Source organism: Thamnophis sirtalis, unplaced genomic scaffold (assembly GCF_051295495.1).
Source record: "Thamnophis sirtalis isolate CommonGarterSnake01/CBP01778 unplaced genomic scaffold, rThaSir2_p1.2 scaffold_1, whole genome shotgun sequence".
NCBI classification, from domain to species: Eukaryota; Metazoa; Chordata; class Lepidosauria; order Squamata; family Natricidae; genus Thamnophis; species Thamnophis sirtalis.
In genome coordinates, this window is record NW_028261381.1 from 83,387,890 (window position 1) to 83,412,678 (window position 24,789).

The 24,789-nt window shown below is 38.5% G+C and overlaps 1 protein-coding gene across 5 annotated transcripts in view; it reads right to left on the minus strand.

Annotated features, from left to right (window-relative positions):
* NRIP3 (nuclear receptor interacting protein 3) overlaps positions 1-10,420 on the minus strand; it is a 35,911-nt gene extending 25,491 nt beyond the window's left edge. For 2 of the 5 annotated variants that reach the window (XM_014055226.2, XM_014055228.2), the window contains exon 1: positions 10,060-10,417. In XM_014055226.2, coding sequence (XP_013910701.2) covers positions 10,060-10,227 — 168 coding nt within the window. In that variant the 5' untranslated portion in view covers positions 10,228-10,417. Of the gene's footprint in view, positions 1-10,059 lie in introns of all 5 variants that reach the window. The other 3 variants (XM_087717779.1, XM_087717772.1, XM_014055229.2) reach the window with 3 other exon arrangements.
* Positions 10,421-24,789: the final 14,369 nt, after the last annotated feature.

A 24,789-nucleotide genomic window follows, 5' to 3' on the forward strand; every position in this document is an offset into this window, starting at 1 on the left:
CCTGCAAATAGGAAAATAACCCCTTGCCAAGTCCCACAGAGGTCCAGTGTTGTAAACTGCAGAAAAGAAGTTGTGTTAGAGCAGAGCTGAAAGAAAATCAGCTCAGTCGCAAAAGGATGATGTTGAGTGATCAGAGAAACCATTTGTCTGAAATGGTGTACGGTTTTCTGTCTGAATTGGGGGTTGGACTAGAAGACCTCCAAGGTCCCTTCCAACTCTGTTATTCTAATATTGAAATGGGTATGGGGTCTTCCTGTTTTCCCATAAGACTAGTTTCCTGTAGCTATGTTTGTTCCTACAATGAAAAATAGCCTGTTATTTAATTTAAATCCTCACTTTTTTATTTTGTAAGTAACTCAAGGCAGCAGCGAAAATACATAATGCTCCCTCCTCCTTTCATTTTCTTGAGGACCACAACTCTGTGAAGTGGGTTGTTCTGAGACAGAGTGATGGCCCAAAGTGACCCAGCTGGCTTTCATGCCTAAGACAGGACTAGAACTCACAGTCTTCTGGTTTCCAGCCTGGTACCTTAACTACTAGACCAAAGTGGCTCTACCTAACTTATATGACCTGAACAAGAATAGCATTATCATGCTAAAATCATTAACAAGAAACTACTAATTTAATGCAATTTACTTCTAACTAAACTCAAACATACCCTGAAGTAATATATGTACAAACTAGTTGTGCTTTATGTTTTGAATTGTCTGATCCCAACTCAATAGTTCTTTATACCTGGAGACCAAGGCATAGGCCACATATGGTAGCCAGCATCTCATTTTGATAAAAAATGATATTTCAAATTCATAATGGAGATTAATGGTGAGTTTAATAGTCGGGTAAAAGTATTTATGGGACAGAATAAATATTGTGAAAATGAGTATTACTTCAAGATTGACATATATTCGATGATGATTTCTGTTAATTTTACTTAAATAAACAAACTGCTAAATTAATGATTAACTTTTTGGGAAAGCTCAAACGCTAAGCTTTCCTTGTCAAACATAATATAAAAATCCATAAAAATTGCTTTCTTTTTCAATGATATCAGTAGGCACACTTGTTAACTTGTATTACAATTCAGTTTTGTTGACAATTAAAAAGAAAATATATACTGATAACATAGAGGGCTTGAAACTGGAGTTCCACAAGTTTAAGAAATGTTGATTTTAAAATAATATTAATTCACAAAAAATATTTTTCAGGTTTATTAGACTCTTCAAAGGTTGCTTAGAAAGTCTACAGAAAATCCATTTTCCAATGTTGGAGATATAATATTTTTGAGGTGTTTACCTCAACTATTGTCATGTCCCTTGTCAACTTCTTATTAACTGAATATTCTTGCTATAGTAATTTTTGGGAAGAAAATGAAGTTTAAGGATGTCCATGTATTTCTAAATTATGTTTAAACAATTTGTCTATTTATTAAAAGTTCCGGATTTATCATGCTCAAAAGAGTTTTTTATAAAATGTATCAATATTTATTAGTATTGTATTATTTGATTTAACTGTCTTTTCTCTTATTTGTTAGGCTAATTTTTATGGTGCATCTCTCTCTTTCTCTGTATATGCATATCAAATATGCATGCAGTTTTGTTTGAATTCACAGGTTTTGCTTTTTTTTCTTGGCGTAATTCAATATTAAAACATATTTAAAAAATAAAAAATCCCACAAGGATCTCATTTCAGTCCCAATGCACTCAACATCCAGCTATCTAAATTCAATGACAAAGCATAGAATTTCAGAGAATTTCAGACTTTTCTGTCTCATGATGCTTATATATCTACCTCTACCACCGGTAATATACAGAATCAAGCTAGAAGGTCATGACTCCCTTTTCAAATTGTAAACCATACAAAGGAAATTGAAGAGAGAGAGAGGAAGGGACGGGAGGGGAGGAGAAGGGAAAGGAATGAAAGGGAAGGGAAGAGAAGAGATGGAAAGCTTCCTTAATTTGCAGCTGATGCCAAACTGGAGAAATTATGTAATATTCGAAAGGCAAAATCATAATTCAAAAATGAAATCCTAAAAGATTATGTTTAATCATAGCCCTGAACTAGTTGAAAAATCAAATGCGAATGTACAGAATTAGGAAGACCTGATCTGACAGCAGCATGTGGGAAAAAAGATTAAAGAGTCTCAGTGGACCTTAGCTGAATATGAATAAACAATGCAATGAAGCAACTACAAAGGTTAATGCATTTTTGACAGAACATTTAATAGAAGGATAACCTTCAGACTGTGAGAGATGACTTCCTGCTGGTATTAGTTAGACCACCCTTGAAACACTCGCCTCCAATTATGAACATCATCGTTTAAAAGACATGTGGATAATAAGCAAGATTGGTTTCAGAGATAAACTTCCAGAAAAATAAGATACATGGAAACAATACCCTAAGAAGAAAGAGCTGGCTATGTTTACCTTTCAAAAACAAAGATTTAAGGGAGACCTGACAGCCTCCAGAAACAACTAAAAGACTGCCTTCAAAATGAAGCAAACCTGAAAGTGAGGCACAGAGATGTCCAATAGGTTGAAATTAAAAGAGATTCGGGGTGAATAGCTGGATTAATTTCCTTATGTTAAGTGTGCCTTAGAAGTGGAAGAGTCCACCTAGGACACTGATAAGATTCCTGTTTGCTAGAGGTTTTCAAACCAGGAGCTGGGTGGTCACCTGTCAAAAGATAGTTTAATGGATTTTTTCTTCAGAAGAGGATTGAGCCAAATATTCTACAACCTGGAGAATTATAAAGTCTACATTATTCAAATTAGACATGGGACATATGTGGCCCTCAATAAACAAGTTTCTTTTAAATGTTTTAGTGATCTGCATGTGCATAATTTGCATTGTAATGATGCCTGCCTATTTTCAGCAAGGCTTAGTTTTGGGTAAAGACTGTAGAAAGATAGGAACATTCTTCAAGTATCTGAAAGGACATAATACTTCTCAAAGCTTAACTTCCAACCTTTTCCAAACCCAAAGATAACTCAATATAATAGACAGCAGAGCAAATGCATGCATATCATTTTCTATTTTATGAAATTAAAGCAAAACAGTGTATCTTTCTCTGTCCTGAAAATTTTGTAATTCACATCTATTTAAGTAAATGTTTGGGAAAACAGATGCTTCAGTAGTCTTTTGTGTACTGAATTAATGTTAGAATTTTCATGGTCCTACTGCAATTATAATTAATACTACTGTGTTCACTATAGTAGACACACTCATTAAGACCCTTTAGGTATTCCCTATCTTGCTAATTATGCCTCTACAAGAAGTAGAATGGTGGTTCATACATTATGTCATTATATAGAAACATTCCTAAATGGCCCCTGCTTGGCCATCTAAGTGTTTAAAGTATCCTTTGAATCCACACAACAGAAGGCACAATGAACTACATCGGTCCAGAAATTTCAGACAAGGACCCACGAAAAGGAAGGAAAAAATGATATATGCATTAATATAAACTGCTTCCAGATAGGTAACTCAAAGCAATGACAATTAACCTTCCATCACTACTTAATATTTTAATTACTACCAATACATTTCCCAATGTATTGAATTAAATTTAGTACAATAAAACTTGTTGTAAGTAAGCAGTATGAAAATATATTTTACATAAAAAGGTAAAAATAAAGGTTCCCCTCGCACATATGTGCTAGTTGTTCCCGACTCTAGGGGGCGGTGCTCATCTCCGTTTCAAAGCCAAGGAGCCAGGGTTGTCCGAAGACTTCTCCGTGGTCATGTGGCCGGCATGACTAAACACCAAAGGCGCACAGAACACTGTTACCTTCCCACCAAAGATGGCTCCTATTTTTTTACTTGCATTTTTACATGCTTTCGAACTGCTAGGTTGGCAGAGGTCACTCCGTTACGTGGTGCTAGGGATTCAAACTGCTGAACTGCTGACTTTCTGATCAACAATCTCAGCGTCTTATCCACTGAGCCACTGTGTCCCTAATATTTTACATACGTTAGTGTTAATTGTCTTCCTCTAATACCATTGTCAATTTTCTATTCATATTAAATATAGAAATATATGCTGATATTTACCTTTCTACCTGCATTAACTTTCTTGCCAATTAAACACAGAAATTTCACAAAATATTTCCAGTATCCATATTTTTTTTTCTAAAGAATTACACTTCTTTGATAATTATGTCCCCCCCCCCCTTAAAATTAACTTTGGGAGAAAATGGACATTTTAATTAAGGCAAGATTAATGTCTTCTTGAATTTCTGCTGGAAATCAACAAATTGAATATACAGAAAATACGCTAATCATTATGAAAAAAAATCATAGTTTTAAAATTACATTATAAAAAAAATTAAAGGTCATTTGTACCAAAAAAATCATCTCTGTTGAATACGTGAATGGAGTGGGCTCACAGTTGTTTCTAGATGGTTCCCCCAATATAACTTTAATTTCTATGCTATCATTATTCATATTGTCATCTATAAAATCCCAAGTATTGTATTCTTCGTTAAAACTCCTTATAGACTATATACCTTTACCATGTTAAACCAGATCAATTAATGATAGCAGCCATATCTGCATCAAGTACTATGTTTGCATAATGTTGGAAACTGATGTACTTTTGTGGCTCAGCAAGTTGTGAGTATTGGAAGTGTGGCTTCCATGGCACTGAGTGTTTAGCACCTCATGATCCATTGACCATATATGGTCAGTGAGTATAATAGTTAAGGCTTTACTCTACACCCATCACACAGCCTGCTCTTTTTCTAAGACAGGGTCCCTAACCCCGGGCCATGGCCCACAGTGGGTAAGCCTGTGCTTGTGAACTCCATTTGCATGAGCAATGGGCATATGTGTCCGCTGTTCACACAAAATAAGAGCTGAGTGCGTGCTTGCCCACACTATCCCCTCTGCCCCCACCCACTGGTCTGCAAAGCCAAAAAGGTTGAGGAACTCTGTTTTATGAGACTCTGTATAGAGATTCTCAGTCATCCAGGTCATGGTTGTCTCAAAGGTACTTTTTCAAGTGGCAACTGGACTTTCTGGTTTTTCTTTGAAGACATTTCACTTCTCATCCAAGAAACTTCTTCAGAGCTGAAGTCCAGCTGCTTTTTGAAAAAGCACCTTTGGGATGATCTATGAGTCTTATAATTTCAGGTTGCTCCCTTCTGCCCTTCTTCCAAATGTACATGCTATGGATCCTTGCTCTCTAAGTTTGGTGCTAAGCTTGCCTATCTCTGTAATGTACTGCCCCTGCCACATGATATGAAATGTTCCCAAAGCCTTTTCAGAAAACATCTTCCGAGGCCTTAATTAATAAGTTAATAACTTAGACTAGACGACCTCCAAGGTCCCTTCCAACTTTGTTATTATGTTTTTCTGGTAATACGCTACACCTTGTATTATTGCATCTGTAGCCTTGTGCACTACTGAGAATAGGCACTGCAAAAATGAATAATTTTAAGAGATACTGTAAATTGGGGGGGAGGGGTATCCAAGACTGAAGAACATACCAGGAACTAGGTGAACTCTTTCACTTATCCTTCTTGGTGAGAAAGTTGATAACAGGAAACATGGTACATTCTCTACCAATGTGCAAGTGAAAAGGCAGCTCCTTCAGCCAAATGATCAAAATTTTCTATCCCTTTTCTCTTAGGTCCTTGCAGGGGTGAAATTCAGCAGGTTCTGACAGGTTCTGGAGAACCGGTAGCAGAAATTTTGAGTAGTTCAGAGACCGGCAAATAACCACCCCTGGCTGGCCCTAGAGTGGGGCGAGAATGGAGACTTTGCAGTATCTTTCCCCTGGAGTGTGGCAGGAATGGAGATTTTGCAGTATCCTTCCCCTGCCACGCCCACAGAAACGGTAGCAAAAAAAATTGAATTTCACCACTGATTCCCTGGTTTTCGAAATCCTTACTCTTCCTTTCAAACAATATGGATTTGCCCATTCTTATCTTAGCATAACATTGAATATATCACTGCCTATAGGTTTTGCCACTTTAAATATATTACTATTAGGCTCTCAGTTCCCCTTCACATAGCCAGTTGTAAGGTATTTGTTTTAAATGTGTTTTAACACAACCATTTTGCAAATCTGCAGATAAAGAGGAACCAGGGATAAACGCAACCTCATCAGGCCAATTCCAATAACAACTAGTCATGCAACATCTGAAAGGGTAGCATAATTATTTCACACTGTGCAGTGTGAGTCTAGAGTAAATAGCTTTGCACAGGGCTTCCAGCTTGTCTTTAGTTTAACCTCCGTGTTCTGATTCAGAATATAGGGAAGAGAGTATTTGTGACTCTCCTAAATCCATTCTCAAATATTAATACCATCTTTTTTTTGCAAAGTGTTAATGTTAAGGAATCAATTATTAAATTTCAATTGTTTTATTAATTTTTTACTAAATTGCAGGCTTGGGATTGTTGTAAATTTGAATGTACAGAAATGCAAAAGTTACTTTAAGTCTTTCTTTGAAGGTCATTCCTGTAGTCGAAGTCCACCCTTGTTGAAAGATTGATTATAGATGGCTGCTATGTCTTCATCATACTTAGTACAAGTAATCAAATTTGACAAGATCAAATCAACATTATTGTTCTCCATGTGCCACATCCTCTGCAATTGCACTTTTGAAATTTCAACTGCAAGTTCCTTGCAGATGTAAATATCAATAGCTACTAACGTAAAATGTATTTATATACAAGCACCTTAACTTTAAATTATATGAATGCATCCATGGTAATATAAAAATAATATAGTTTATCCATAATGCATTAGGGGAAAAAAGAAATTTCTCATAAATTAGTCCAGAACTTCTGGAAGTTTTACAACCTACAGGGATGAAGAAATAAATGAAGATGAAAATTGATTCAGGAGAGGTAGTGGGTGGTAGTTTCCAAAGAAGTGTGTTTTTTTTTCCTTTGGTAAAAAGGATTATGCCAGTCATATTCTCTCATATCTTTTTAGAGACAATTAATTCTGAAATCTTTACTTACAGATTAATGACTAGAAAATCCAGTATTTATGCATATAGTGGGTTTTACAAATATTAAGAAAAAATAGGATGTTATTCCTCTATTAACATTAGATATAGCCTACTAGTATTTATGCGATGTCCTCTAATTTCTTTTAAACCAGAAAAAAATAACATTTTAAACTACTTTATTTATTTTAATATAGGAAAGTATTTTCTTTTCACTGTGAGTTCATGTTCCAAATAAGACTGAAGGCAAAAAGACCATACAAGCTTTCTAGCTAAAACACATTGACAGTTGCTTTATATTAAGCTGTGATGTTGTACCAACATCCCATCCTCAAATGGTGTAATGCATCCTTTAGGTGAGTCAGGAATTCCATTCTTTCTATTTATCTGATAGCAGAAGCTCAGCAATGAGACACTTATGTCCTTATCTATTCCTTTTTTTCCCCACAAGGAGCTTCGTTTTAATGCTACTTATGGCAGGTTCCATCAAACTTTTTATCATAGCACAGAGCTCATATTGAACTACATTAAGTCATTTGTTTCTTTATAAAGCTGAGTCCTATATATGAGTATAAATGCCCCAACCAAATTGGCCACAACGAACTGGTGCTTCAATTTGCTGAGCTTTCATGGCATTCAGTCTATCTTCTTGACTTGGGAAGGTGTCAAGATGGCGCGCAACTTTCTGAAATTTTGGCAAGTGCCATTGTGAATCCATCTTCACAGGGATTTGATATTTATTCAACATTGTCGTACGGGTCTCCTGTGTTTTCTCTCGTTTTTTTAAATGTTTCTTCTGCTTAATACGCATGTCATCAGCTTTCCGATGCTCCTGCAGCCACTGCTCACCAAACTTATGTTGAAGGACCTCTGTTATGGGTGTAGGAGGAGGATATGGCTTCCCATAGGTCATGGCGTCGGGAAGACGAAGTACATTTTTGGGGAAGGTCTTGGCAACAGCTGTTTTGCAGTAAAGCTTATGGTGCTGGCAATATAGATGGTGTTCTTTTGCAGTGAAAAGACCAGCCTTAATTCCGTTACTATTCATGCGAATAAAATCTTTGGGTATGTCTTTCCCTCTGATAGTACGAGGTGGCATAACATGCCAGTGCCCTATGGCTTCGGGGACTCCTCCGTCAGTTCCATGTGAAGTTAGGCCATACACAAAATTGGCTCCTGGAATCTTTGCACACCTTCTACGGGTCCTTCCTAGCTCTGGCTTTAAGATAAGAGGATTCCGGAACATGCTGTTTCTGACAAGCCCAATTCTTTCATTTTCTGTCCCTGGTTGAATATCAGCTTTGGTCAGAGGCAGAAGCGGTGGTGGACAAAAGTCACTAACACTAGCCCTCTTTTTTAATTTATCAAGGTACCTTTTCACAAACGTACTCATTCCTGTTCACCACAGTTGAATTAACACTTGTGCTTTCAGATCTGTCTTTACATATATTTCATCCAGTTGTCCATAGCATGAAGTGTGACATCATAAACCATGCAAAAGTTATTGTTGTGATTTGCCATGTCATCAAAGCTGATTCATAATTTGTAAGTTAGCCAGTAAAAAATAAGATATCTTTCTGTCTATGCCTTAGAAAGGGAGCTCATAATCAAGCTAGAAAGCCAAAGGAAGCCATTTTATTTCATTTTCATTAAGAAAAAAAATAGATTTATTAATTCTGTTTCTGGGGAAAGGGATCCTTTGCTTCTAGAATTTTTTTATACCTTCTAACTTTTGCACAGGTAGATTCCATAGTCACTGTCGGCTGCAATGCCCACTGGCTTCAAATGTATATACTGTCTATATGTTTCTGAAATATCTGAAAGCTGAACAGATAGAAGGGACTTATAACTATAGTCCTATTATGTTGTCTACATTTCCCCCTGATTTTAAAAAAAGCTGATTAGGTCAGACTTTCGCATCACCTAAACCAGCATTAGCCATCTAATAATCTTTAAGAAATCAGCTGAGGCCATATTAAAGCAATTGAGACCAAATTAAATCAGACATTAACAAAATAGAAAGATAAGTGTGAGGTAAAAATATTTATGAATGTTCTTGCTAGATAGTTTAAGCAATAGTTTGCAAAATCCCAGTACACATTCAGTTATAAAGTAATTAATTTTGGTAGCATAAATATGACATATCACACACACACACAAAACCATTCCAGCTTTTAAAATCATTCTATGTTGCCAACTGCATTTTGTTCAATTCAAATAACATGTTTAATGCATATTTCAATAGTAAAGATACAGAAAGCTCTGCAGATAGGGGGGAAAAACCCAAATCCTCTGCTTTGGGGGGGGGATTGGTGTTTTTTTTAAATAAATGGTTTATTCTCTGTATAAGATTTCTAAGGGATTATTTATAAGAATCATAGAAAGTCAGTGACAGAATCAGGATTATTTCTTTATCCTCAAAGCATCTACACCTCTTTTAACTGGATCAATGCCATAGCAATGTAAAAGGGAGGGGTTTAAAACTGTTTTTCCAGCACTGCTTTACTGATCCAAAATTCTTTCATCTTTATAAACTGTCATTTTGGCCCCCACCCCACCCCCCCAAAAGATCTTGCAAGCTTCCAGGTAAGCAGGGCTCCAGGGCTGCAATTGTTGTGAACTCGTTTTAATAAGAAGCGCCTTCTGCAGAAATCAATCGAGCTTATTTCAAGAAAGGCTGTTTAAGACCCTGGTGTGCTATGAAGAGAGAGGGAAGCACAAGCCTAGTAAATTATTTCGAGAATTAAATTTCACATCTCTTCCTCCTTGCCTTGATTGATCAACCGTTTAAAGTCAACATGATTTGCATTATGCGGGTACATGCTTCAACAACAAAAAAATACCTTTAAAAAACCCCACGAAGGAAGCTGCTAAAATCATCAGCCCTTTTCCCCCCCGCCCGCCCTTCCCGATTTCTTCCACCCCGCTCCCAACCCCTCGCCAAATTCCAGCACAAATATTCGAGGGTTGCCAAATATTGCAAATATTCGGGGGTTGCCAAAGGACATCCAGTTCACCCTGTTCGGAACCACCCCCACCCCCACGGTGTTCTTCCAACCCTCGTCTGCATCCCCCGTTGCCCGACAAAAATCCAAATTCTTACAGTATCTTTGGAAGTTCCCAGTTTTTTCAGCCCGTCCAAGGGCAGCAGGTCGGCGGAGTCCTTATGGTTGAACTGAACGGCCTGCTTCATCCTCCTCTGCTGTCGGAGGGCTGCGGCTTCCCTCACGTCCATGTCCTTCCTATCGGTCAGCAGCCCCGAGTAAAACATCTTGCCGGCTCCCTTCGCGCCGGCCGGGCCTCGGCTTTCCTCCGATCAACTACAGCGGCGGCAACCACCGCCGTCGCTCCTTCTTCCGAGGGGGGCGGCTGGGCGGGCTTTGAGCGGGAGCACTTTATAGCAGGACCGAGCCGCCCGCGTGACGAGCCGCGGCAGCAGGTGCCCCCGCCGGTGTGGCGGCGGCTGCAGCGGCAAGGAGGGGCTGGGCGGGCCTCGTGCGGTATACCGGCCGGTCGCCCCCGCGCGCCGCCGGCCGAAGACGCGGGGCTGCCCGCTGAGCAGAAGCAGCGGGCATCCCTGGGAAGGCGAAGCGAGTGCTGGCTCCTTTGGCAAAAGCCACCGCCATTGGCCGTGCGCGCCTCCTCAGCAGTTGCTGTTCCTGGGAGGAAAGGAAACTGCGTTTTCTTTCTAAATAAATGGATGTGACTTCTTTTTTTCTTTTCTTTTTTAACGGGTAAACATGCACGGTGGGTAGCATACTATATGCTGCATATGAAGAGAAAGCTGGTAGCTGTAGATGTATAATGAGTAAGATTAGATGGCTTTTCCTTTTCCAAAGTGAGAGTGGGATGCTGCCCGTCATCTCCTGGACCAACAATCCCTACTCACAGTCATTGGTGCCCTAGTCACCTCCAGTGATGACTATTGCAATGTGCTCTAAATGGGGCTGCCCCTGAAAAACATCCGGAACCTCCAGTTGGTGTAAAATGCAGTGGCCCACATGGTTTTTGTACAGACCTCAGTGAGCACATGTATCAAGTCTCCTGCTGGAACTGCTTTGGTTGCTGATTTGCTTCCAGGTGCAATTGAAAGAGCTAGTTGTCACCTTTAAAGCCCTTCATGGCTTGGGACCAGGTTATCTCGTGCCGATCATATCTACCCAACCACTAGAGTGGGGAGGCAAGGAATGTTGCCAGTCCCATCTCTTAAAGAGATACATCTGGCCGGAGGAGGAAGGGCCTTATCTGTGGTAGCTCCCTCTCTGGAACATCCCTCCAGATATTAGATTGCCCCCCACACTGACACTCATTTGGAAGGCCCTGAAGATGTGGTTCTGCTAGCAGGCCTGGGGAACCCACAGAGTGGGATGGAGCCCATTAAATGGCTGATATGAATGTGTTGTCACCGCGTTAGCGGGGGGATATTTTTTATTATTAAAAATTATTATTTTATTATTTCATTATTATTTTATTATTATTTCTTTTATATTGTGTTTTTAAGATCTTGTAAGCTGCCTTGAGTCGCCATGAGTGAGTCGCCATGAGTGAGTAGGCGGCAATATAAATTTTCTAAGTAAATAAATAAAATCAATCTCGTGCAAACACATAAACATAGGTGTCATTTTTTTTTAAGAGAACTTTTTTATTTTTCTTTAAAAAAAAACACACAAATATGTCATCATTTGTCAATCATTAAGACATTGAAGTACAATTTTTTTTTTGTTGTGTATACCCCTCCCTCCCTCCACCCCCCCATCCCCCCTCCTCCTTCCCCCCCCCCGACTTCCCAGAACCCGTACACGGTATGGATTTTTAACTAACACAGTCTAAAATCTATTGAGAAAAAAGAAATAAAGAAATTAATGACATTCTAGATTGAACTTAGCTTCTTCTTACTGAACTGACTTTTAACAGTTTAAATCATTTCTGATCTTAAGCATAGGCTAACTGGAATTTCTTAGTCCCGTATTTATTTTGTATATAGTCAATCCATTTTTTCCAGTCTCGTTTATATCTCTCATTTGAATGATCTTTGAGATATGCCGATATTTTAGCCATTTCAGCTAAGTTTGTTACTTTCAATGTCCATTCTTGGATTATAGGCAAGTCTTCCTTCTTCCAATATTGCGCCACCAACAGTCTTGCTGCAGTTATCAGGTGCAGAATCAAATTGGTCTCTACCACTGTAAAATCAGTACATATACCTAGTAAAAATAACTGAGGAATAAACTTTATCCTTCTTTTAAAAACATTTTGCATGACCCACCATATTTTTATCCAAAATGCCTTAACCTTTTGGCAGGTCCACCATATATGATAATATGTAGCATCGAGAGAACCACACCTCCAACATTTAGGCTGTACATTCGGATACATAGAAGCCAACTTTTTAGGATCTAAATGCCATCTATAGAACATCTTGTAAAAATTTTCTCTCAGATTTTGAGCTTGTGTAAATTTCACATTTCTTACCCAAATTCTTTCCCATGTATCCAACATTATTGGTTCCTCAATATTTTGAGCCCATTTTATCATACAATCTTTAACTAATTCTGTTTCCGAATCCATCTGTATTAATACATTATAAATCCTCTTTATATGCATTAAGCTTTGATCTCTTATTTGTTTAAACAGATTATCCTCAACTTGAATAAAACCAATTTTTTGATCTATTTTCCACCTAGCCTGTAATTGCCCATACTGGAACCATGTTTGAACTACCTTCTCCTCTTTTAATACCTCTAAAGATTTTAATTGTAATACCCCCCTTTCCGAGGTAAGAAGCTGTCTGTAAGTAAATCTGTCCTGTTTTTGTGCTGTATTCATATTTTCAATTGCATGTCTAGGAATTGCCCACATGGGTATCTTGTCATTTAATTTATATTGGTATTTCTTCCAAACCCGCAATAAAGCATTTCTTAAAATATGACTTTTAAAGTTCTTATCCAATTTTTTGTTGAATAACAGGTAAGCGTGCCAACCAAATACCAGATCGTGTCCCTCAATGTTCAATATTCTATCATTGGTTAAATGAATCCAATCACTAATTACAGATAATGCCACTGCATCATAATATAGTTTTAAATTAGGTAGTTTCAGTCCTCCTCTCTCACGTACATCTTGCATTATTTTCATCTTTACCCTCGGCTTCTTTCCTGCCCACACAAATTTGTTGATACCCTTCTGCCATTCTAAAAGGTTCGCATCTTTTTTAAGTATAGGTAACATTTGGAAAAGAAATAAAAATTTTGGTAAAATGTTCATTTTCACTGCCGCTATCCTGCCCAGCAAAGATAAGTGCAATTTCTCCCATTTTTTCATCTCTGTCTGTATGCTATGCCAAAGTGGTTCATAATTATGCTTATATAACTTCCCATTTGAAGTTAAAATGTTAACTCCAAGATATTTGACTTTTTTAACTACCTCACATCCTAGCATCACTCCTAATTCTTCCTTTTGTTTAATATTCATATTTATAGCTAATGTTTTGGTTTTTCCTAAGTTTATTTTAAAGCCAGACACTTGACCATATTGATTAATCGTATTCATTAAAACCATACTGGATTCCTGCGGTTGTTCCAATATTATGACCAAATCATCCGCAAAAGCGCGGACTCTATATTCTTGCTGCCTAATCTTGATCCCTTTTAAACCATCCAAGCCCCGTATTTTATTCAACAATACTTCCAAAGTTATAATAAACAATAATGGGGACAAAGGACAACCCTGTCTTGTACCTTTTCCAATTTGAATAGAGTCTGTTAAACTTCCATTGACTATGATTTGTGCTGTTTGCTGTTGGTATATTGCTTTAATTGACTGTAAAAAATTATCTCCTATCTGCATTTTTTGCAATATCTTCAGCAGAAATTGCCAGTTAACTCGATCAAAGGCCTTCTCAGCATCCAAAAATATAAACGCAGCAGGGATCTGGTTGTTCTTTCCCAAATATTCTAATGCATTAATAATTAATCTGACATTACTTTTCATCTGTCTCCCTTGTATAAAACCTGTTTGGTCCGTATGTATCAATTGTTGAATGACCAACATTAACCTATTTGCTAATATTTTAGTAAAAATTTTATAATCTACATTCAGTAATGAAATGGGTCTATAATTTTTGGGTTGAGTAGTATCTTGATCTTCTTTGGGTATCAAAGATATAAACGCTGTCTTCCAAGATGGAGGGACTTTACCTTCCGTTTGAATCATATTAAATAATTCTCTAAGAGGTTCTACCATTTCTAACTGTAAGTTTTTATAGTAAACCGCTGTCAAGCCATCTGTACCTGGTGCTTTCCCTGGCTTTAATTGCTTAATTACCTGCAGGATTTCCCCCGAGGTTATTGGTTGATTCAATTTTTGCCTGTGTTCTTCTCTAACTGAAGGTATTTTCTCCTTGTCTAAATATTTGTCTATGTCTAAACCATTAATTTTATCCCCTTTATACAGTTCTGTAAAAAATTCCCAGAAAGCCTTTTGAATCTCTTCCTGTTGGAACACCTCCTTCCCTCTGTAAATCAGTTTAGATATATTTCGAGTTTTCCTTTTTTTCCTAATCTGATAAGCTAACCATCTGCCAGGTTTGTTTGCATTACAAAAAGTATTGTGTTTTGCATATAATAAATTAGTAGCTACCTGGTCAGAGATCAACATGTCAAATTGAGATTTTAATATGTTAATAGTTTCCTTAACCTTTGTATCGTCTGGTTTCCTTGTTAACTCCAGCTCTTTTCTCTTAATTTCCTCTTCCAGTTCTGTTCGTTTTAACCCTTGCTTATTTCTATGTGTTTTATTTATATTCATCAAAACTCCTCTCATATACGCTTTGCTTGCATCCCATACAAATTCCATAGATGTACCCTTATTCATATTCAAAACAAAATATTCAGATAGTAATTTTTTACAATCATTAATATAGTTTTCATATCTAAATAAATTTTCATTCAGTCTCCAAAACCTTCTTGCCTGCACTACCCTTCCCAACTCCATCCAAACTGGGTTATGGTCCGAAAGGACTCTAGCTGCAATCTTTGTTTTCTTGACCCTAGAAAGCAAATCATTAGTGGTTAGAATAAAATCAATCCTTGAAAGGGATTGATGCCTGTCCGAGAAGAAAGTGAAGTCATATTCCTCTGCATTTCTTTCTCGCCAGATATCTCTCAATTCAAAATCATCCATAATGTCAAAGAAGGATTTGGGTAACTTTGCTCGCATCTTGGTATTTAGGCGGGAAATCTTCTTATCTCTCTTAGTGTCTATCACTCCATTCCAGTCACCCAATAGTATACAGGAACTATAGTCCCACTGTACTAATTTAGCATGAAGATTTCTATAGAATCTATCTTGCTGTTGATTGGGTGCATAAATTCCCGGACTTCCTGGGAGGAGCTTACTGGTGGGGGCAGCAAAAAATCAGCTGCCTCCGAATTCCTGGCTACGTACCTGTTTAGAGGATCTTCCATCTGACGTCTTATCAGGTTTTCTTATCCTTCAGGCAAGAGGGAAAGAAGAAACTGTTTTGCTGGCAAATGCTCTTCGATTTTTGCAGCTTTTGTGCTTGCAAGGAAAGGGGGGCTAGCCCAAGGCAGAACGGCTGTCCGTGCTGGGAACTTCAAACTGCCTTGTGCAGGACAAAGTAGGTCTCTCCCACTCTGCTCTAAGTTTTGTTTGATCTAATCTTATCACGAGCTGAATCCGTTTACTGCGAGGACAATAATTGCTTATCAACATTTTAGCTTCTTCTCTTTTTCTCCTCCGAAAAATTATTTACTCAGAGGCTTTTAAAATGGCGCCGAGCAGGCTGGTTTCTCCGGTAATAACGAACACTTTTTGCTAATTCTCACAAGACTTCAAAAGAATTCAAAACAAAAGAGATAGCTTATCATATGTTTTGGTTTCACAATAGAAGAATTTTACTCCTTCATTAACTTTGCTTATTTGGAAGTTAAATGGTGATGAATCTGTTGAACGGTCTTGTTACAATGTTTACTCACTGAAAGTTTTGCCAAGCCTTAAACTTCAAAATAAAAGCCTCTTTACTTAAAGCTGCATATTTAGGCGATAGAGTTTTATTAACTGCAGGCAGACAAATTTTGAAATGGCCTCAAAACCAAATATTAACTTGAAGTCATCACCCTCTACTTCCAGGGGCACATCCTCAGTGCCTGGCACAAAGCTGCAGCCTCCGCTTCCTACGCCCCCTGCTGGGGATGTGTTAACGAAAGAATTTTTTCTGAGTAATCTAAGCGAGGCTCTTAATGCACAGACAATTAAAATGGAAGATAAATTTAGAGATAATAGAGAGGAGAGAAAAGAGGAAATAAAAGAAATGAAAGAAGAAATTAAAAGTGAAATTAAAAGTGAAATAAAAGGACTTAAACAGGAGTTGTATGAGAAATTTGAGGCTAAGGTTGATAAAATTAGAGACGACATGCTGAGTCTTGTAACTGTATTAACAGAACATATTTCTGGAGTGGAAGATACTCTAGAGGTTCTTAGTGATGCCAATGCTAACTTGACATTGAAAACAGAGGTGGTGGAACAAAAAGTGGAAAATGCTGAAAAAGAAATTATTATGATACAGTACCGACAAATGGAGTTCGCATTAAGAGTAAGGGGGCTGCGTGAGGAGAAACAGGAGAACCTGAAACAGATCCTATCGGAAGCCTTTGACCGCCTGATGGGAAGACCAGGGACCAACCAAGGCTGGCAAATTGACAAAGCTTACCGCGTTAACTCCTGGCTGGCAAAGCAGAAGCAGCTTCCTCGAGACATCGTTATATATTTTACTACAAGAGAGTTCAGAAATATGGTACTGCAAGCGTCTTATAACACTAAGCTTCAAATTGGCGGTCAAGACCTGGCTGTTTTGAAAGAGATACCACCTCAAATGTTAAGAGCCAGAAGAGACTACGCTTTTTTGGTCGAAGAACTCAGAAACCGTCAGATACAGTATAGATGGGATGCACCATTCGGCATCATATTTACATTTGATAAGCAAAGGTACCGCCTCAACTCTGTATGGAAAGCCCGAGATTTTTATTATAATATATTGAAGGCCGGACACCCTGCACCATCTGGACCTAGAGAAAGACCACAAGAAGGACAGGATAGACAGCAAACTACACAACCACCAGACAAGATGGAGCATCTCTCTTCTCTAGAAGCGCAAGGTGCTATGGAACCAAGACCTAGCCGCATGACTACTAGACGTATGGAGAAACAAGCTAAGAAGCAACAGTATCAACAATCATCGGCCATCGATCAAGGAACTACAACAACAAATCTGGAAGCAGTGGGAGGAGCTAAACCTAAGGTTAAACAGGCCGTGCAGGAAGCTCTAAAAATGCTTCAACCAACCAAAGATGACAACTAAGATTTTAACATGGAATGTCAACGGACTGAACTCTCCACAGAAGAGGAAGAAAATATTTCATTATCTTAAACAGTTTAAGAACGATGTAATTTGTTTGCAAGAAACTCATATCAAGTCAACTGATCAAAAATATTTGATCAACTCAAAACTTGGTCAACATTTTGCAGCTTCTGCTATGGAAAAGAAGAATGGTATAGTTGTATACTTAAGAAAAGATATGAAAGCTGAATTAATAGAAGCAGATCCCTTCGGAAGATATATTGCTTTAGACTTAATCTTAGAAGGGAAACATAGGTGTCATTTAAGGCCCTATTAAGTAGCTACATCATTTGGACATTCCCGCTGGGCGAGATCATTTGGCGGCACAGGATAAAATACCACCAGTATGCGGACGATACTCAGTTGTATCTGTCCGCCCCGTGCCAACTCAATGAAGCGGTAGACGTGATGAACCAGGGCCTTGAAGCTGTTAGGGACTGGATGAGGGCTAACAAACTTGTGCTCAACCCAGATAAGACCGATAAGACCGAGTGGCTGTTGTGTTTCCCTCCCACTAATTCGGCAAGTGTTCCATCTCTCAGGCTGGGGGGTCAAACACTACACCCCTCAGACAGGGTCCGCAACTTGGGAGTCCTCCTGGACCCACAGCTGACTTTTGAACACCATTTGTCAGCTGTGACCAGGGGGGCATTTGCCCAGGTTCGCCTGGTGCACCAGTTGCGCCCCTACCTGAACCAGGAGGCTCTCACAACAGTCACTCGTGCCCTTGTGACCTCTAGGCTGGAATACTGCAATGTGCTCTACATGGGGCTGCCCTTGAAGAGTATTCGGCGACTTCAGCTAGTCCAGAATGCGGCCGCGCGAGCGATTGTGGGTGCACCTCGCTTCACCCACATAACACCTATCCTCCGCGAGCTGCACTGGCTACCTGTCGATCTCTGGATATGCTTCAAGGTGCTACTTGTCACCCATAAAGCCCTTCATGGTAGTGGATCTGGGTACTTGAGAGACCGCCTACTGCCAATCACCTCCATGCGACCAATTAGATCCCATAGATTAGGCCTCCTCCGAGTTCCATCTGCCGGTCAATGCCGACTGGCAACTACGCGGAGGAGAGCCTTCTCGGTGGCAGCTCCGACCCTATGGAACGATCTCCCCATGGAGATTCGTACCCTCACCACCCTCCAGACTTTCCGCACAGCCCTTAAAATCTGGCTATCCCGTCAGGCCTGGGGCTAAAGACTGTAACCCACCCGAATGGTATGAATGTTGCGCTTTTAATTATGTACTGTTTTACGTGTTAAATGTTTGTTTCCTCCCCCCCCCTTCGAGTTGTAAGCCGCCCTGAGTCCCCCCAGGGAAAAGGGCGGCATATAAATAAACTCTCAATCTCAATCTCAATCAATTTGTAGATTAGGGCTATATAACATCCATATCTGCTAAGTCTTCTAATCAGGGATCTTTGCATGGGATCCTTTGGGAATGAAATATCTGATTTCCACATATGATGTTGGCAATTAGAGGGGGAAGGGGAAAGCTATCATCTCATTTTCAATCCTGGTGAGGAAAAAGTCCCTAAAAGGTTGCCAGAATTTTGCAAATAAATGTCTTCTTTTAATTATGATCAGATAAACCAATGCTATATTCCTTCCTTTTACTTCTAACAGTCTTAATCGTTTAATTCAAATTTTGTGATAGGATTTGTTTTTCTTTCATTTTTCTTGATCCCATTGCACATTATTTCTTTTATATTGTGTTTTTATGATCTTGTAAGCTGCCTTTATGATCTTGTAAGCTGCCTTTAAGAACTTTAAGGAAAAGCCTTAAAGACTGCAATTAATCGCCAAATAAAACCAGGATCTTATATTAATTGTATGCTTCTGCACATGCACAAACATCTTGTACAACAAAGAAGAAAAAATACCTGGTCATTTTTTGGTTTTTCATTTGTATTTCTCCTTTCATTTTTAAATTTTCAGGCCTTTTTTTTTTTTTTTTGGTATATCCAATTTCTGTTTACTTCTGCTTTTACAGTTTTTAATGTTTTTAATAACTATAATAATTTAAGATGATTTTTTCCAAAAGTATTCCTTGTTTTATTGGTTTGTTATACTCTGCCCTAGAGTCCCTTTATATGAGATGAGCAATCGTATAACCATCGATCAATAAATAAATGTGTCCTTTTCCAAATAATTCTCTTGATCAATTATGCATAGGTTCCAATTTTGGAACTTTCTGTCTTGTCCAACAAAATTGGATTCACATCTTTCATTCTCTCATTGGCATCTTTTGGACATAGTCCAAGGGTGGGTTTCGGATTCTTTTACTGCTGGTTCGCTCAGGGATGCTCTGCACACGCACTGTGCACACATGCGCAGTAGGCAAAAAACAAGTTAGTGGCACCTAAGGAGCCACCTATGGCGCCGCTGAACCAGTTCGGATGCTTGGGCAGCCGATTTAGTACCTATTCGGCCAAACCGGTAGGAACCCACCTCTGACATAGTCTATCCATAGAATCAGACATCATTACTTACACTGTTGATATTATAACTACTTATTTCTGGCTCCATTTTTCAAAGATCTTTAATATTTCCAATGTTATGTTTTGTCTCATTTTGTAAGTCCCAGTTAACCAACACAAAAAGCTGGATTATTTATATATATATACATCATAAAGTTGCTTACCTTTGTTATGAACCAAGATAGCACAAATCCTCTTTTTCCCACAAAAAGCTATTTATATTTTATAATTAATGTAAAAAACATACTAAAAGTCAATAATCCAAAATTAGCTTGACCTTTAATTCACTGATAAGTTTCTTATATCAAAATCTTATTTGGCTTTTGCTTTTTATTTCAAATGCTTCCGTTTCTTAAGTGTATAATTAATTTTTCTTTTGTTGACGCTAAACTCACCCAAAGACTTTTTAAACTTGTCATTCCAAATAACTCTAATAGCTTTAAATGGTTAATGAGTGACTTCTAACAGTGATTAAAAAGTGGGGACTGTTTTCTTTAAAAAGCTCTACCAGAGTTGTGAAGAAGATGGCTAATCCTGTCATCTCTTAGCATTCAATCCTATGGAAGACAGCTATCTTGCATCTCCTCTTGAGAAGCAGCCATTCCAAGTACATGTGGGCAATCTCCTGTTGTCTTGTCCAGAGAGGTTTGAAGAAACTGGTCTTCTAAGCAGTTCTCTAATCGTTGCCACAGTCATCAGTTTCTCTTTCATGGAGATGTCTTCATTTTATCATGCCTCCCCTAGAAACTGTGAACCTTCCTAAATGAGTCGTGTGACAATCTCTTGTTACTCCTCAGAAGCATTAATATTCTTATTTTAATTTATAAAAATTGTAGTCCATCACAAAGAGTTCAAGCTATGGAATATCTATCTGTACAGTCTGGCATAATTAGCAGTATACAAAAAAGTAGATAACCAAATAATGGTGCAAAATGTCTATAAATGACAGTATTTTCAATCTGTTTCTTTAGCAAACAGGAAGAAAAGCGGCATGCAGCTAGACAATGCAGGGAAAGAGTAATACTGAGGAAGGGAGGGGAAATATCTTTCCTTGATTAAGATGGTATTATTTATAACCCTGCATTGTCCTTCTGTCCAAAAGGGAAAATGACCATGGTCTGCATTACAATTATTTTCAACTTTTCAAATCCATCATGGATTTTTAACCATATGTTGCCCACACTCTTAGCTTGACTACAAACTATCTCCTCTGTTTAAGTGTTTTTGTCAGCTCCGGCCAGCCCAGAGGCCTAGAGCTGCCATGTAAATCTACAAAGCTAGTGATAACTGACTGACAACAATCTACGATTAATTGCCGGGTGGTGTTTGTTTTGGGTTATGAGGGAATGGGTGTGCACACCCATGAGGTGCAGGTTATCCTAACTACTAAGATACTATAAAAGGTGGTGCTGTTATCCTAATTACTAAGGAACTATGAAAGGTGGTGGGGAGCACCGGGTGGCAGCTCTGACAATTTATTCATTGCCTTAGTGCTTTGTTGGTCAGTTCCTGCCGAAGGAAGAATACAAACTGCATTTCAAACTGTTTCTGTGTTTGGCTGTTTTCATTAACCCTTTGGAACCTGACAGTTTTTTAAAAAATGCATTTATTAAATGTACATGTTGCTCATTTCACCATCAAGTGACTCAATGCAGCTTAAAACAAGATAAAAATAACAATATAAAACAGGGGTGTCAAACTGGCGGCCTGCAGGCTGGATGCGTCACATGCAGGCCATGCCCACCCCAGCTACGTGAATAGGATAAACATCACAAATCGATGCGATGGCAACGTGATGCAGCAAGTTTGACAACTATGAGCTAAATAATTAAAAGGATAAATATTAATATTAAAATGAATAAAGATAGCTAAGGAGCCATGTGGCGCAGTGGTTAGAATGCAGTACTGGAGGCTACTTCTGCCGGCTGCCTGCAATTTGGCAATTTGAATCTTACCTGGCTCAAGGTTGACTCAGCCTTCCAGCTTTCCAAGGTCGGTAAAATGAGGACCCAGATTATTGGGGGCAATGTGCTGACTCTGTAAACAACTTAGAGATGGCTATACAGCTGTATATAAGTCTTAAGTGCTATTACTAAGGAAGGAAACAATTCCCAATGGGGTGGTTTTGGTCTTGATTTCTAACCACCTCCTATAAAATACAACCCCTATGGGAATTCAGGCCAAACAGCAAAACCAGGTTTTTATGCTTTTCCTGAAGGCCAAGAGGGTGGGGGCGGTTCTCACCTTGGGGAGCATAATATTCCAGAAGATGGGAGCCATGGCAGAAAAGGCTTTTTTCCAACAGCTGGGATTTGGTTGTATTTCATGCCGCTAACATTCTGTTATATAGGTTTGCTGTTTCCTCTTAATTTAGGCTATATGTGGTCCCTGTACACGACATGTATCAGATCCTGCAGGCACAGTGATGCTATGGGTGATATAAGATGCAATAAAGCACTTGGTTTGTGTGTTCATTTATACTGGAGGATTCCTCAAACTTGCTTTTACATTGAATTACAGTTAACATGACGTTTTGAAAACATATTAACGGGACATTTAAACAGTGAAGTGTGTAATAGGATAGAACTGCCTTATTAGAATTAAAGATAATTTTTTCAACAGGCTATGAAGAATGCCTTTGAAAATGTTTCTTCTAAAAGATACATTACTATCCCGAGAGACAAAATAAAATACATGCAACAGATTTTGAATCCTAATAGAAAATGACTTTAAAAATCACACACATTTAAGGCTGTACAACTATGATTTTATAGTTACACATAAAAAACAGGTGGAGTTCCAGTCACCCTCTCATGGCTGCCATTGTTACTTTATTAAAAGTAATTTGATCCTGGACAATAACCCTGAATGTATAGCTTAGTAATTTGAACCCAACAGTTATTTTTTCTGTTTGTTTTTTCTCCTTGTAGAAAAGTCGGCAGTTAGATGATGAATTATTTATAAGCAAATTCTGGAGAAAGAAGCAACCCGTTTTGTCCCTTGTGAGATGTTTGGCACTTACTCCATTTTGAAATAAAGATTCTTTAGCTTGTTTCTTTCATCTCTAGACTAAAGAGGGAATAAATCTCCCCTTTCAGTGATTATGCTGTTTTGTCTAAAAGTGACGTGATAGAAAACTTGTACTTGTATTAGAAACTCTGATTCAAGCAGATATGATGATTATATCAAAGAAGCATCAAGAGAGATCTGGATCTTATTACAATACAAGATCATACAATGCAAATAAAACTTATAAAACTACAAAATAAATACATTAAAAATTAAAATGTGCAGAAAAAGAAAAATAGAAAAAGAAATCTCTTTTTGGTGGGAGTGGCTTGGCTTAGTGGGCATGGCAGAAGAAGGTTACTGCAAAATCCCCAATCCATTCCACTCCTGGGGGAAGGTTACTGCAAAATCCCCATTCCCTCCCTACCCCACTAACCTGCTTTCCATCTCTGTTCTCCTGTTCAGGGCAACAAAAGAAGATCAGCTGGGAGGCAATGGGGCGGGGCCAGCCTATTTGCCGGTTCTCTGAACTATTCAAAATTTCCGCTACCAGTTCTCCAGAACTGGCTGAATACCACCTCTGTATCTCACTGCAATTTATATAAACCCTTCTCTAAAACTGCTATTAAACAGCAGAGGTCCAGTAAAGGTACACACACAACACAGTTGCACAAAGGCCCATCCTCACCACAGCCATCCCCTGCGTTTTGAGCAGGAACTGTGCATCCTGAAAAACTCCCAGATTTTACTTTTTTAAGTGAAAATTTGACAATAAAATAATACTCCAAGAAAGTAAAATAAAGGAATAAAGAGAATGATGGTATCTATTTCTATGAGGGAGGAAGTGGTCCCCTCAGCCTTGAAGGAGGATGTAGGGCACTCTCCCTTTGAGAATCCATCAATGGGCCCAATGATCCTGTACAACTTCTGTCCAATCTCCAACCTTCTTTTTCTGTGGAGAGTGGCTGGGTTTCAATTCCCGACGACTTTAGATGAAATGGATTATATGGACCCCATTACAGCTTGGGTTCAGGCCAGGGTTCAGAATGGAGACAGATCCATATAACTTTCACCTTAATGGCATTCAGAAAACCAGTCAAAATGAGGTTGTCCTAGGCCTTAGGTTGGATGGTTGCAGAGTTCCATGGTTTGGGGGTTTACTGGTTATGTGTAGACTTCTGGTCAGTTGTGAGTTTTTTCTATATATATTGTTTTTCTCTTTTAGTCATAAGCCACTCAGCTTTAAGGAGTCAAGCAGCCTTGAAATTGAAGAAAAATAATCTCACTTCACTGTCTGGTGCCTTTTCCAACAGTTTTTGTCTTGTTCTGCTGATTTTTAGATGATGCCAACTAGGTTTCCTCCAGTTTTATTCCAAGCATATAAACTGGTATGTCATTTCAAAGGAAAATACCATTTCTGGACTCAAGATTTGGCTCTGATATCTTCAATGACATGAAGAGCAGCTTCTTTCCTACAAGCCATCTGGCAAGTGGGAGTGGGAAAGAGACAGGCTTTTTGCATTTTAAATCTTCATTAATTTCAACACTGATTACAAGTTTCCACAAACAGGAAGCAAATGATCCAGCCTCAATTATTTGCCAACATGCTAGTTTCACATAACAGTGCAACACATACTTGTCACTTCTAGCTAGTGAAAAAAGAATTGCAGGTGTTCCCATTAGAAACACTTAAAAATTGTAGGATACAATTAAACATAAAATGGATCTACTGGAAAAGGAAGAACTGGCACAAAAAATTAGAGGCACCAAACAGAACTACTCTGAAAATGCAAATAAGCCAGGCAGATGGTTGGCATATAAACTGAAAAAAGAGAGAGAAGCAAAGAAAATATTCCAGCTAAGATATGAGCAAGGACAAATTCAGTATGGAAATGCTGAGAAGAAAATTATACAAGACCACTATG